The 13,567-nt window shown below is 41.9% G+C and overlaps 1 protein-coding gene across 2 annotated transcripts in view; it reads left to right on the forward strand.

Moving 5' to 3' along the window:
• Agxt2 (alanine--glyoxylate aminotransferase 2) overlaps positions 1 to 12,973 on the forward strand; it is a 36,153-nt gene extending 23,180 nt beyond the window's left edge. For both annotated transcript variants that reach the window (XM_036207373.1, XM_036207374.1), the window contains exons 10-14: positions 353 to 485; positions 2,173 to 2,264; positions 6,858 to 7,007; positions 8,240 to 8,338; positions 12,866 to 12,973. In XM_036207373.1, coding sequence (XP_036063266.1) covers positions 353 to 485; positions 2,173 to 2,264; positions 6,858 to 7,007; positions 8,240 to 8,338; positions 12,866 to 12,973 — 582 coding nt within the window. The remainder of the gene's footprint in view (positions 1 to 352; positions 486 to 2,172; positions 2,265 to 6,857; positions 7,008 to 8,239; positions 8,339 to 12,865) is intronic.
• Positions 12,974 to 13,567: the final 594 nt, after the last annotated feature.

The raw sequence follows: 13,567 nt of genomic DNA on the forward strand, positions 1-13,567 counted from the left end.
CTCCACTTTTCTCTCTGGTTTTCTTGTGCACAGGAGAGACTTATTAAGGAGGGTTAATCATCCTGATGCCTTTTGCATGTGTTATTCATATAACTTTCAAGCAGCCCTGTGCTGTGCTGATTATTTCTCCTTGATAAGTTAAGTAACAGATTCAAAAGACATAAAGAATATTGCCAAGGAATTTCCAAGCTAGGAAATGGCTTTTGGTACCCCCAACCTCAGACATAGATGGAGGGCTTTGTCCATAAGTCTGTAAGGATAGAGAAAGGCTAAGGAGAGATGAGAAGAAGGTAGAGGGAAGGGAATAGAACAGAGTCTGAAAGGTTTCTGATGGTTTTTAATCTATTTCCAGGTGCAGACAGGATTTGGAAGGCTGGGCTCTCATTTCTGGGGCTTCCAAACCCATGATGTATTGCCTGACATTGTCACCATGGCTAAAGGGATTGGGAATGGCTTCCCGATGGCTGCAGTTGTGACCACTCCAGGTACAATGTTCAGCATGTCCATGCTTGCTCCTGGGCCTCCTGCACTGGCATAGCATAAAGCATGGGTTGCAACATGTGTAGACTAGAGGCAGTGATGGGAACCACATGAGATGTTGTCCAAGCAAATGAAAGAGAAAAGTGCTGGGCCATCGGGCAGTCAGAAGAGAGTCCGCCATTCCCCCCTTGCTGGAGAGAAGACAACCTCTCTCTCCACATCACAGTGGTTAAAGTCAGGATTCTACCATTGAAGAAGGTGAGGAAAACAGAATACAAAACAAAACACTGAAACTTCCAAAAGAATCTTTTCTTGAAAGAGACTCTTTTGTGGTCCCTTGGTCTTCCCATTCAAAGTCCAGATTTCTCTGTCAGTGTCCTATCAGCCAAAGAGCTAAATACAATAAAACATATAAAATCCATATGAACATATAAAGCAATAAAATCCAGACCATGCTATGACAGTGCTTCTCAACCTTTGGGTCGCAAACTTTTTGGGGTCATTCATCAGATATCCCAAATGTCAGAAATTTACACATTAGGTTCATAAAAGCAGCAAATTACAGTTATGAAACAGCAATGAAATAATTTTATGGTTGTGGGGTCAACACAGCATGAACTGTATTAAAGGGTCACAACATTAGCAAGGTTGAGAACCAGTGCTCTCTGAAATAAAGGTTAAAATTTGATTTTCTATTGTAGTGAGACTTTGAAGGATATGTTTCTTGTGAACTATTGACTGTGGAAATTATATATATATATATATAGTTCTTCCCAATAGTCAGCACATTTCTGGGCCATTAAATAACTAAAATCTTGTGGTATCTGTTGTCACAGACTAAGCAAAAGTAAAAGAAGCATAGCTATATGTGGAAATGCAGAATGGATAAATCCATTACTTTGTATAATCATTACATTAATTTAAAACCAAAAATGTATGATCGCAGAAAGTGAAGTGTAATGAACTGCCTTGACAGAATTATGCTGCTGAATTCATCATAAAAGATCATTTCCTCAATACTTCCTTCTTAGTCTCAAAAGTAGAAATGAAAGATTTGGTTAATTGAAGAGTTTATACAAAGTCCTGCAGTGTCAAGTTTTAAGATGCTTTCTAATTCATGTGACACATTAATGATTGTGTTGTCACCTCATTAAGAAAATAAGCTGTCTTGCTTATCCATGAGTTAGTCAGCTCAGGCTGACTAAGCAAGACACCATGGATCAAGTGGCTGGAACAACAGAAATTTATCTTCCCACATAAGAGAAGTCTGTCAAGACCAAAGTGCACCAGGGCTGAGTTGCCTAGGATTCTCCTCTAGCCTTGCAGATGGCCACCTCCTCACCATTTCTCTAAATGACCTTCCCTATGTGTGCCCAAGAGAGATGATGAGCACTCTAGAATCTCTCATTGTTATAAAGTCATTGTCCCGTGGGATTTGGGCCCCAGTTTTGCGACTCAAATTAATCCTAATGACCCATTTAAAGACTCTACCTCAAATATGGCCATATGTGGTCCTATCATTTCATCATACAGTTTTAAGGGGACACAGTTCAGTCCATCACTGTCAGATGAGTAGAGGAGGAGATAAATGGATGTCCTTTACAAGACGGAAGTGAATGTGACCCCAATGTCACGAGAAGACATAATGGGTGAGAATGTGTCACTCTAACCTCTTCTGTTTTCCACCCTTAGAAATTGCAAAATCTTTGACTAAATGCCTACATCACTTCAACACGTTTGGAGGAAGCCCCCTGGCCTGTGCCATTGGATCTGCCGTGCTTGAGGTCTGTCCTATCCCTTACACTGACTCCATTGACGGCATGCACTAAGTAACTATTTTTAAACCAACACTCTAGACAGACTCTACCACATTGCAATGGTAAAAGAGAAATGTAATCGATAATTCACCAATTTAAATTTTGTCTGCAGCTACTATTCTCTGTGCCTCTTTTTTAAGATTACTTTGGGTGCTTGACGTTCTGAATAGAGGGTAATATATAATCAACTTCACATGCATGGGAAATGTAAGAATTGCCCTGAATTTTGCTTGTTTTCTAGGTAGTATTTGTTGTATAGGTTTTAACAACTAGTCACCCTCTTAATGTAATTTTTGCCATACACTATGGATGTTTTCTTCCTTTTTGTTGTCATAAATGAAAGAACTATAGAGAAACTATAGGTTTTAGCTGATTATATCAGGGTAATACAGCTACTCTGAAAAAACCTGTTCAGTCCTATCACGTTCATCTAGGTCAATATTAGCCACTTTTGTAATAATGTTACTACTTGAGAATTTTATAGACACATATAATGTGTTTTAATCAAATCCACCCCTTTTCTCTCCCTTTAAATTACTTCCCTATAACCACCCACCACTTTTTCCTCCTAACTTCATGTGCCATTTTTTTTTTTAACTCACTGAATCTATTGAGTGATGTATGTACTTGTTCACGGGACCGTGTACTGGACCATGGGTAGCCTCTCAGGACCCACTTTTCTGAAGAAAACTGGCTCTCCCTCCCCAAGCAGCCTCCAATAGGAGTGGGATTTCTTGAGCTCCTCCTCCATCCATCCTGGATTTTTACTGGCTTCATCGTGTGCAAGTCTCCTGCGTCCAGTCTCAGCCAGTGTGCGTCCATATGTGCAGTGGCACTGCCGAGGCAAGCAAATACTGTTCTGCTGCAGACATGTGTTCCCTCTGGCCTTAACAGTCTTTTCACCCCCAGTTCCACAAGGATCCCTGAACCTTCAAGGGAAGGAATGTGATACAGATGTCCCATTGAGAACTGAGCACTTCACAGCCTCTTATTCTCAGTGTGTTGACCAATTGTAGGTAATGATTGCCCTACACCACAAAAGGATGTTTCTCTGATGAGAGTGGAGAGACATTCTTCATGGTCCCTAGGAGAGAACTAGTCACTGTTATTTCGCTAGATCGACTTAGTAATAAAGTGTCCCACATTCTTATTTTTGTTATCCCATTATTTTGTTGAAAAAAAGTCCTTACCAAATTGTATAATGTCTTTTGCTTAAATAAGTACAACATGTTTCTGAAAGAACATCCAAAGAGTTTGTTTTTTGGTTTTTTGGGGTTTTTTTGTTTTTATTTTTTGAATTCAGTTTATATGAAGTGAAACTTGGCTAGGGTCAGAGGTCAGTACAAATCATGCTGCTGTTTACACATTCATGTTTCTTATTTTGGACTATGAATATGACTCACCTACTCAAGAAATGTAAAAGTGTTTCAGATAAAAATGAAGAAGTTAAAGCTATTATTGCTAATTAAATACTTTAAGAAATGATGAAGTCCTGAGATGTGAACGAGTGGGTAGAAATGTGACATTCATTTCTCTTTGTTGGCATTGGCAACTTTTTCCCTTTTATCGAAAATATCTTTTTCACATAATATATCCTGATTACAATTTCCTCTCCCTCTACTCTTCCTGCTTCCTCCCCATCTCCCCTCCCAGCTTGTTCCACCCCATTTCTGGCTCTCATTTAAACACACACACACACACACACACACACACACACACACACACACACACACACACACACACACACACACACACACACACACACACACACAGCTTCTAAGGGATACTAATAAAAATAAAATATAATATGATAAAACAAAAATTAATGTATCAGAATAAGACAAAACAAACAGAAGGAAGAGAGCCCAAGAAAAGTCACGAGAAATAGATACAGATGCAGAGACCCACTCATTTGCACATTCAGGAATCCCAGAAAAACATTAAACTAAAAGCCATGATATATATGAAGGACCAGTAACGTAAAATTCCATGCAGTTGAATTTCTAAATGGTTTTATTAAATAAAAAACATGGAGCCAGATATAGGGATGAAAACCTGAGAGAGCAGGTAAATAGGAAAATCCACAAGCTAACTTCATCTCACCAACACCTCAGTCTCCAAAGACAGAGACTTACTTCCTGTATACCCACACCTATATGCCTTTCTGTTCTGCTCTCTCATTTGCTCTCTCAGTCCAGCTACATCACTTCCTCTTCCTTCCCAGCTTTGTCACTTCCTATCTGTCTATACAGACCTCCAGACCTCTATTGTTAGTGCTAGGATTAAAGGCTTGTCTCACCATGCTTGGCTCTGATCCCCAGTGTGACCTTGAAGTCACAGAGATCCAGACAGATCCCTGCCTGCCAAGTGATAGGAATAAATGTGTGTGCTACCAATGCCTGACTTCTATGTTTACTTATAGTGGCTGGCTTTTTCCTCTGATCCTCAGATAAATTTTATTGAGGGACACAGTATATTAGGGGACATAATAAATCACCACAGTTCTATGAGTTCTGAGAAGAAGATATATTCTTTTATGTTTGGGTGAACTGTTCTGTAAATATCTGTTAGGTCAATTTGATTTACAATGTCAGCTAACTCAAACATTTCTCTATTTAGTTTTTGTCTGGATGACCTGTTTTTGGTGAGATTTGGGTATTGACATCTACCACTATCAGTGTGTGAGGGCCACCATGTGATTTAAGCTGTGTTAATATTTTTTTTTTTATGAATGTGGGTGCCCTTGTGTTAGGCGCATAGATGTTAAGAACTCCAATGTCCTCTGGTTGGATTTTCCTTTGATGAGTATGTAGTGTCTTTCCCTTCTGATTGGTTTTGGTTTGAAATCTATTTTATTAGATATTGAAATGGCTATACCAGCTTGTTTTTTAAAGTCCATTTGCTTGAGATATCTTTTTCCATTCTTTTACCCTGAGGTGATTTCTATCCTTTATGTTAAGATGTGTTTGGGGATGCAGTCGAAGAACGGATCCTGTTTTTGTATTCCTTCTGCTAGTCTGTGTCTTTTTATTGGGGAACTGAGACCATTAATGTTGAGAGATATCAGTGAGCAGTGTTTGTTGATTCCTGATATTTTGTTGATATGGTGTGTGTGTGTGTGTGTGTGTGTGTGTGTGTGTGTGTGTCCTCTTTTGATTTTCTGGTCTGGGATTATTTAGTCCTTGTGTTTTCTTGGATGTGTTTAACCTCTTTAGGAATGAGGATGGGCTAGGACAGGAAATGAGGGCTCCACAGGAGAGAGGAAAGCAAGACTTCCTCCCAGGATTTGCTTAGTTCACTGGGAATGAGCTAGAGTGAGGAGAGGCCATGGCAGGTATTCTGCTACAGAGCTGGAAATGAGACCAGGAGGTTGGATTTGGAGAGAGGGGAGACTGAAGATCTACAGTTAGCCTACCTGCTTCATGGGCTACCTGTTTCCCCAGCAGGCTTGCCTGGGGGTTCCCAGGGAATGCTTGCTGGAGTTGGGGGCTGGGATGAAGCATTAAGTTGGGGGAAAGGAGGCTGGAGAAGGAGATCTGTGTGATCAAGCAGGGAAGGAGGGGAGACTGCCCCCAAGGGGTCTGCTACAGATCTGGGGATGAGACTGGGGGATTGCATTTGGAGGGGCGGAAGGCAGCTGAAGCTCTGCAGTCAGTCAGCCTGCTTCTCCAGCCAGAGTCCAACCTCTTTTCCCAATGTTATGTCATCCCAACCAATCCAGGTGAGAAAGAGGGCTTAGGTGAACCAATTAATCTTCAAAACATCAAGATCAGCCTGAAATCATCCAGTTATTATTAGCTAAGTATAGAGGTGGTGTGTGTGTGTGCGTCTTGTCAAGAATCATAGATGCTATAGGCTGAGGGAGATGGTTCACCAAGCAAAGACATCTGCTGTCATCTCAGTTGGATCCCTGGTATCCACACAGTGGAAAGAGAGAACTGACTCCTATCCTCTAACCTCCACATGTGCCCCCAACACACTTAACACAGAACAAATACAAACATAATTAAAAATTTTTTAAACCCATCACAGATGTCCACTGTAAGTGGAAGTTAGATGAAAAATGTTTTATACCTCAGGTTCCTTAGCTGCGGATGCACATGAGGCTCAGCTAAGGGGAGCAGTCCCCACACTGGAGTGTTTGGACTATGAAAACCTGTCTGGCCTAGGGAGGTCACTGTATGCCATGAGACAAGCCCCTGTGGGATTTCTTTCCCCAGTTCATTTATTTATTGCTTTCACCACTGTATGAAAGTGCTCAGCAAAACCTGCAAAAATGAACTCCACATTATGAAACATATATCCCTAACATTTCTTAAATTCTTGTTCACCTCTACAGGTGGGCAGGCTCAGGGAAACCCCCTTTACCACAAGTGTTTCATTCCTTACAGCAGCTTTTCATGTGGTCCATGGTCTGTCCGTCCACATCTGGCTCTGTTCCAGGTCCTGTTTGTCTTGTTACGTTGCTATAAGGAGGACCCTGGGCACTTACCTCTCTGTGCTTCTCAGGCAGTCCTCCAACATTTGCCCTGAAGATTATTTAGGGATGTCTCTCAACAGGTACTCAAAGAAGAAAATCTACAGAAAAACAGTCAAGAAGTTGGTACCTACATGTTACTGAAGTTTGCTGAGCTGCGGGATGAATTCGACATCATTGGGGATGTTCGAGGCAAAGGCCTAATGATAGGGGTAGAGATGGTTCAAGACAAGGTAATGATCTGCAGCTGTTTGGGGGGCTTCCTGGGGCCGGCAGCAGGTAATATGGAAGTTAACAGGGCCGAATGCATGTATATTATTCAAACTATGAAGCTGTTGGTTACTATATGTAATACACTAGCAAGGCCCATGGGAAGGGTGGGTAGGAAGCCCTGAGGGAACAGCAAGCTGGGTGCACATAAAGGAACCCTCCTCTACCTTAGAGGCTGACTCATGCACAGGATCATGGCTTACACATCTAAATCTTGGAAGCTAGGCATAGTGATGATGATCCCTATGACTGATCTGTGAAGGAAACGGGAGAAAACAGGGCAGCAAAGGCACCCAAGACTTATTAAGGAGGACTGGAAGGGTTCCCAAGACAGCTATCTAAGGATCATGTTAAAAATACAGATGCTAAGCATTTCCAGATATACCAATTTGTCCTATCAGAAGGCCCGTGTTTTTGTAGTGTGAAAGGCCCCAGGGAAGGCAGGTGCACTTAGGCTTGAAATAGATGAACTAGGGGGAAATATTAGTATTTGTAGACTGAGGATGCAGGAACACACAGAAATGATGCAAACTCCAGGCCAATGTCACCAAAGTTGAAGTAGCATGTCTGAGCCCCTGGTAAGAAACCAACTTCAGTGCCTAAAGATCTGACATGGTCTCTTGGCTCCTAAGCACTTACTTTTCCTAACCCTAACAGTTAGAATCTTGGGGAAAGAGTAATTCCACACACATAGAAAATACATAGCTGCATACCAGCTCCATGGCTTTGCTGTGCCCTGGGAAACATTTAGCTGCTATGTGCCCTTATGCAACTTCTAAGCCACTTCCTGGACTTTGGAATGAACTCTTTAGCTAGGCAGAGCACCCTAATGAGTTGAAGGAGATTTCAACATAAACAAAACAGATCCCAAATCAGCTATTAAAGGACCAAACCCCCAGGGTAGCCTTTAGTGGAGCCAGGATTCATTTACTGCCTACATGGAATTTCACTTTGTCTTTGGAAATTTTTTGGATAAAGTAGAGTAAAAGCCAATACTTTTAATACCTACCCACCCTATCCCCCAAAACCAACTCTGGTTCAGTAATTAACAGCTTTATTTAATTAGGGAGACATTGATTGCTTGAGTTTTGTTTTGTTGTAGTTTTTCCCGGGCCCCATACCTGGGGAAATAATTTTTCTAACCATTCAAACACCAAATAGAAAACCTTTTTTTTTTTTTTTAATGTATTCACAGATGAGCCGCCAGCCTCTTCCTAAAACAGAAGTAAATCAAATCCATGAGGACTGCAAAGACATGGGGCTCTTGGTGGGCAGAGGTGGCCTTTTTTCTCAGGTAAGAGAAGAGCTGCCCATCAGGTAGGGTCTGCCTGATATGTCCCTATGCTAGGGGACCCAGCAGTACTTCCTCCCTCTGTGTTATGATAATACTCAAGTATAGTCAAAAGTCATGGACAAGAGACAGCTTCTGCCACTAGAGGGTGATGTGGTAAAGGGATTCAGTTATCCATTTTTTTGTAGGCAAAGGAGAGGCTTTAGAAAGGCCACACAAATCAGACAATTCACAGCATGGGTGATAATAGAATCATAACACTCATGAAACTTATACATACATATGCATTGTATTGTGTATTAATTAGTTCTAAGCCCTGAGAAAACAATCATAGTCATTCTTAACTCCACCCTGAAGTCTGACTTTATGAATCTGCTCCGCTTTAGTGGCCATTACAGCAGACAGCAATCTCAAATCCATGGCTGCCCTAAATGATCCCAGAAAGAGAGATTAGGGACCATCCTAAACTTGATCCCTAGTACAGAACAGTGTCCTTCACCCTCAGCTGAACTATTCCAAGACAGGCTCACCCTACCTACCCTCTTCCTAAGTTAAACCCTGTTCTGACCCTGTGCTACAACAATGAGATGATGATGTTGATGATGATGATGATGATGCAGCACAATATGACCTGCCTCTAAATCTCTACAGCATCAGGTCCCTCACATGGATGGGCTCCTATGGTAGAGATTCAGGAATAAGAGTGACTTTTATTCCCCATGAATATTCTTTTTTCCCTCTTTAATTTTGCTCATTTCAAAACATTTTCTTTCATGAAACATGATCATTGCCCATATTTAGGGAGCACATCATGATGTTTGGATTTATGAATACTGTTATAATGTTCAAGAGATGATGCTTATCTGTCTTCTCACATATCATTTCTTTGTGGTGAGAATATTCAAAATTCTTCCTTCTTGATCTTCTTAGTTAGGGTTTTATTGCTGTGAAGAGACACCATGACCATGACAACTCTTATAAAGGAAGACATTTTATTGGGACTAAGTTACAGTTCAGAGGTTTAGTCTATTATCATGGCAGGTGGCACGCAGGCAGACATGTTGCTGGAGAAGGAGCCCAGAGTTCTACATCCTGATCCACAGGCAGAAGACTGAGACACACTTCCTCTAGCAAGGCCACACCTACTCTAGCAAGGCCACACCTACTCTAGCAAGGCCACACCTACTCTAGCAAGGCCACACCTACTCTAGCAAGGCCACACCTACTCTAGCAAGGCCACACCTACTCTAGCAAGGCCACACCTACTCTAACAAGGCCACACCTACTCTAGCAAGGCCACACCTACTCTAACAAGGCCACACCTACTCTAACAAGACCACACCTACTCTAGCAAGGCCACACCTACTCTAGCAAGGCCACACCTACTCTAGCAAGACCACACCTACTCTAGCAAGGCCACACCTACTCTAACAAGACCACACCTACTCTAGCAAGGCCACACCTACTCTAACAAGGCCACACCTACTCTAGCAAGGCCACACCTACTCTAGCAAGGCCACACCTACTCTAGCAAGGCCACACCTACTCTAGCAAGGCCACACCTACTCTAGCAAGACCACATGACCTACTAGTGCCACTCCCTATGGGCCAAACATTCAAACACATGAGTCTATGGGAGCCACAGCTATTCAAACCACCCCATGGACTTTAGAAATATACAGTGCATTGTTGCTACCTTTAGTCAATCCAGTGTGCAGAAGATCAGCAGACTCTTTTCTTTTAAATGCAGTTTAATATTTCTACCTACTTTAAACACTCCTCATTTGTCCCATTGTCCTACCCCCTTCCTGGCTAACACAATGGATACTGAAACATCTACTCCTTGCCTCATGCTTGACAGAGGACACTGAAGCTATCAGACAAGATGCCTAAATAAACACCAGGAATTATTTTCTGTTCATATCAAATAGGGCGGCTTAATTATCTCAATCTTCAGTTATAAAGATATGAAGTAATTGTCTACTTGTTGAGTTTTTCCTTCAAATTCATGATAAGCAGCCAGTGATATGCTGGGAACCAAAGCTACAATGATAAATGTGTTCTGATCACATTCTTCATTGAGCTTATGGGAGGAGAAAAGAAAAACATACCAACACAAAACTGCCATACAATATATTAATCCCTTCTGCAGATATAAGATGTGATGCTGTGGAAGGAAAGAGGATGGATGCTGAAGCCAGTTGTTCTGGCTGGCAGAGCTTTAACTCACTATACAAATAGCCAAAGCATGAGGAAAAGAACAGCAGAATGCAAAGAGCTAGCTATCCACACACTAGTGTGGGTGAAGCATCAGCTTAATGTGGTGGCTGGGGACAGCTAGAAGTCCTGTTACCTTGTCAGCCACTCTTCTTGACATGTTGTACATGCTGACTCATATAATGCTCTCTCAACAAACCACAGAAATCAGTCCTATTATCACCCTTACTTTAGAGGTGCTTAGAAGTTAAGTCAGTTGCCCAGATCAGATCATGTAAGTAGTAAGTGCATTTTTGAGTCTGTACTCTGAGACAAGATTGGAGGCAGGGAGTCTGGCAGAAACTGAGGATGCTCTCTGTGCTTCAACAGTGGCTGTAGAAATAAAAGGTACATTCTGATGGTCTTTTGAGAGTGAACTGCACAAGATTTGGGTCTGAAAAATAAGCAAGAGTGAAGGATGAAAGCCTCATGTTCAATTTGGCTTACGGTGGGCATGAATGCATTCATCCTTGAGCAGGCTTCATTTAAGTCATTTGTGGGCACCTAGTTTGGCAGTTGAACATGCAGTTAAGTGGAAAAATTATGGTTTGGGGTCATCAGCACACAAATGGTAAAATGAGGAAAACTGGGGAAGTCTAGTGTCCCAGTGAAAAGCTTGATGAGGTTGGGACAGAAACTTAGGGAAGAACTCCCTTCAATAGACAGAAGGGAAGGGGAGGAACGTGGAGACAGGAAGGAGTCAATGGTGTGCCCAGAGTTTAGAGGAGTGTGGAGTAAAGAGGCAGAAGACAAGATGGATCAGGGAAAGGAATGCCCAAATATGACGCATAAGAGAGATAATCAGGAAGGGCATGGCTGGGAAATGCCCAGTGGATCTCATGCCTTGCAATTAACCTTAGTATAGTAGTATCAGAAAACTAATAGGACAGAAAGCATGCTGCAGTGGGTTGGGAAGAATGGAGTGAAGAGTATCAGCAAGTCTTTTAAATAAGATTGAGTAAAAGTAGCCAGACATGGTGGCCCATGTCTTTAATCATAGAGCTTGGGAGGCAGAGGCTGGCATAGTCCACAAAGTGAGTTCCAGCACAGCCAGGGATGTAACAAAGAGAAACCTTGTCTTGAAAAAAAAAAAAAAAAAGACTGAGTAAAAGCAGGAAGAAAACGTGGTTATTACACTGCACATCAACTCAGATTTTTGCTCAGTGTGCTCTGAGTTGGGATTATGAAAGATTTAAACATCTTACTGATACTGACTGGCTGGGCAAAAATTGAAGGGAGGTCAAAGATTTGAGAGAACATGGGGATGTTTCCTGGAATTAAAAGTGATGATCCAGGGTCAAGAGCTGGGGTGGACCACTTAGAACTGAAGAGTAAAGACACATCATTCTCTGAGCCTTTGGGAAAGATAAAAGAATGCATGTAGGAACAAACTTAAAGATTTGTCTGGGAGGTTCAATTTCCTTCAAGGAAATAGGAACCTGATTGCTTATGAAATAAGAGTGGGAAGCGTAGAAGTTGGTAAAAAGAAGCTCAGACAAAAACTACAGGTTTAGAAAGAAATGAAAGGAAGCCGATAGAGGAAGAGAATATTCTCAGGATCCAGCAGAAATTGGAGACTGCAAATATCTGGTAGTGCCACTCAGGTCCCCTGTGTGATTGATATTCGTATTTTTTCAGCCACATACATAGGAACAAAGCAGTTCATTAACAGCATTAATCAGCACCGAGACTTGGCTACATGAGCAAAGCAACGTCAGCCTGGAAATGTGTGCAGAGTGAGGGGCGAGAGAGAGGGTGGTTTGGTTGCCTTTGTTCTGCCAACTGTGAGACAACAGAAGGAAGAGACCTGAGTGGAGTGATGGGTCAGAAAACAATGAAGGAATGAGAAGCCCCAAACTCTGATGAAAATGGTGGGCACAATGGGAAACAGCAATTGGCTTATTCAGCCATTGACTTTGAACAGAAGTAGATACAGAACAGTGGAGATGATGATGGGAATGGGGAAAACATGTTTTGTGGTGACAGCAACTGAGCATGGAGGAGGTGGCCAAGATCTCAGGGAAGGTGGTAGAAGGGCAAGCAGGTAAACAAATGGCCAAAAGATAAAACTCAAAAGCAAGAAGATAAAAGGATTTGTGTAAAGACTTGAAGGTGAACGAGCCCAGGAGGGGAGAGGAGCAAGTCAACCTAGGGAGAGAAATGTCAGAAATAGGATAGAAATAAATAAGTTTTTGGATTCTTGGTTTAGCCCATTTCTGGAAGTCCCATTCGACTCTCTGATGATTTGAGCTCCATTATCCTCTGTCTCCTCAGACGTTCCGCATTGCGCCTCCCATGTGCATCACTAAGCTGGAAGTGGACTTTGCATTTGAAGTGTTTCGCTCTGCCTTAACTCAGCACATGGAGAGGAGAGCGAAGTAAGATTTCTACAAATGAAGAATCATGAGCCTCAAGAACTTCTCAGCTATGTGCAGAGATGAATTTGAAGACTATTGAAACCACAAGTTGTAGATGAGAAACTGCAACTCTCCACAGTAACTGTAAAAGACCAGTAGATGTTTGGCCATATCTGTCAATGGAGCCCCTATCTCCTGAGAATTCCTTCCTTCAGGGACAGGATCCATGCCTGGCTCACAGAATAAATCCTAATTCATGTAGATTTGTCTGGGATAATGGTATTTCCCATTGCATTAACTGGTTTGTAAATGAATACATGGCATATGTGTCACCAATTAATCCTGAAGGAAACCCTTTCTGTGCTAACACCTCTGGGGAAGCATTTCTTCATCTTATATGCTTCTTGTCACACTAGAAATACTGCATCCTATGATGGAATTTCTCAATTCATATCAGGCAGCTGGAAGCCATGAAGATAAAGCCTGGTCACTATGCTGTATTTGGAAAGTGATTGGAAGCTGAGAGGTTGGTGATATCAACGAATCACTGACCATGAATCTTGGAGCCATCCTATCTCAGGGTTTCTTGACTTATAAAATAATAAATTCATTGTGCTGC

Source organism: Onychomys torridus, chromosome 15 (genome assembly GCF_903995425.1).
Source record: "Onychomys torridus chromosome 15, mOncTor1.1, whole genome shotgun sequence".
Lineage (NCBI taxonomy): Eukaryota > Metazoa > Chordata > Mammalia > Rodentia > Cricetidae > Onychomys > Onychomys torridus.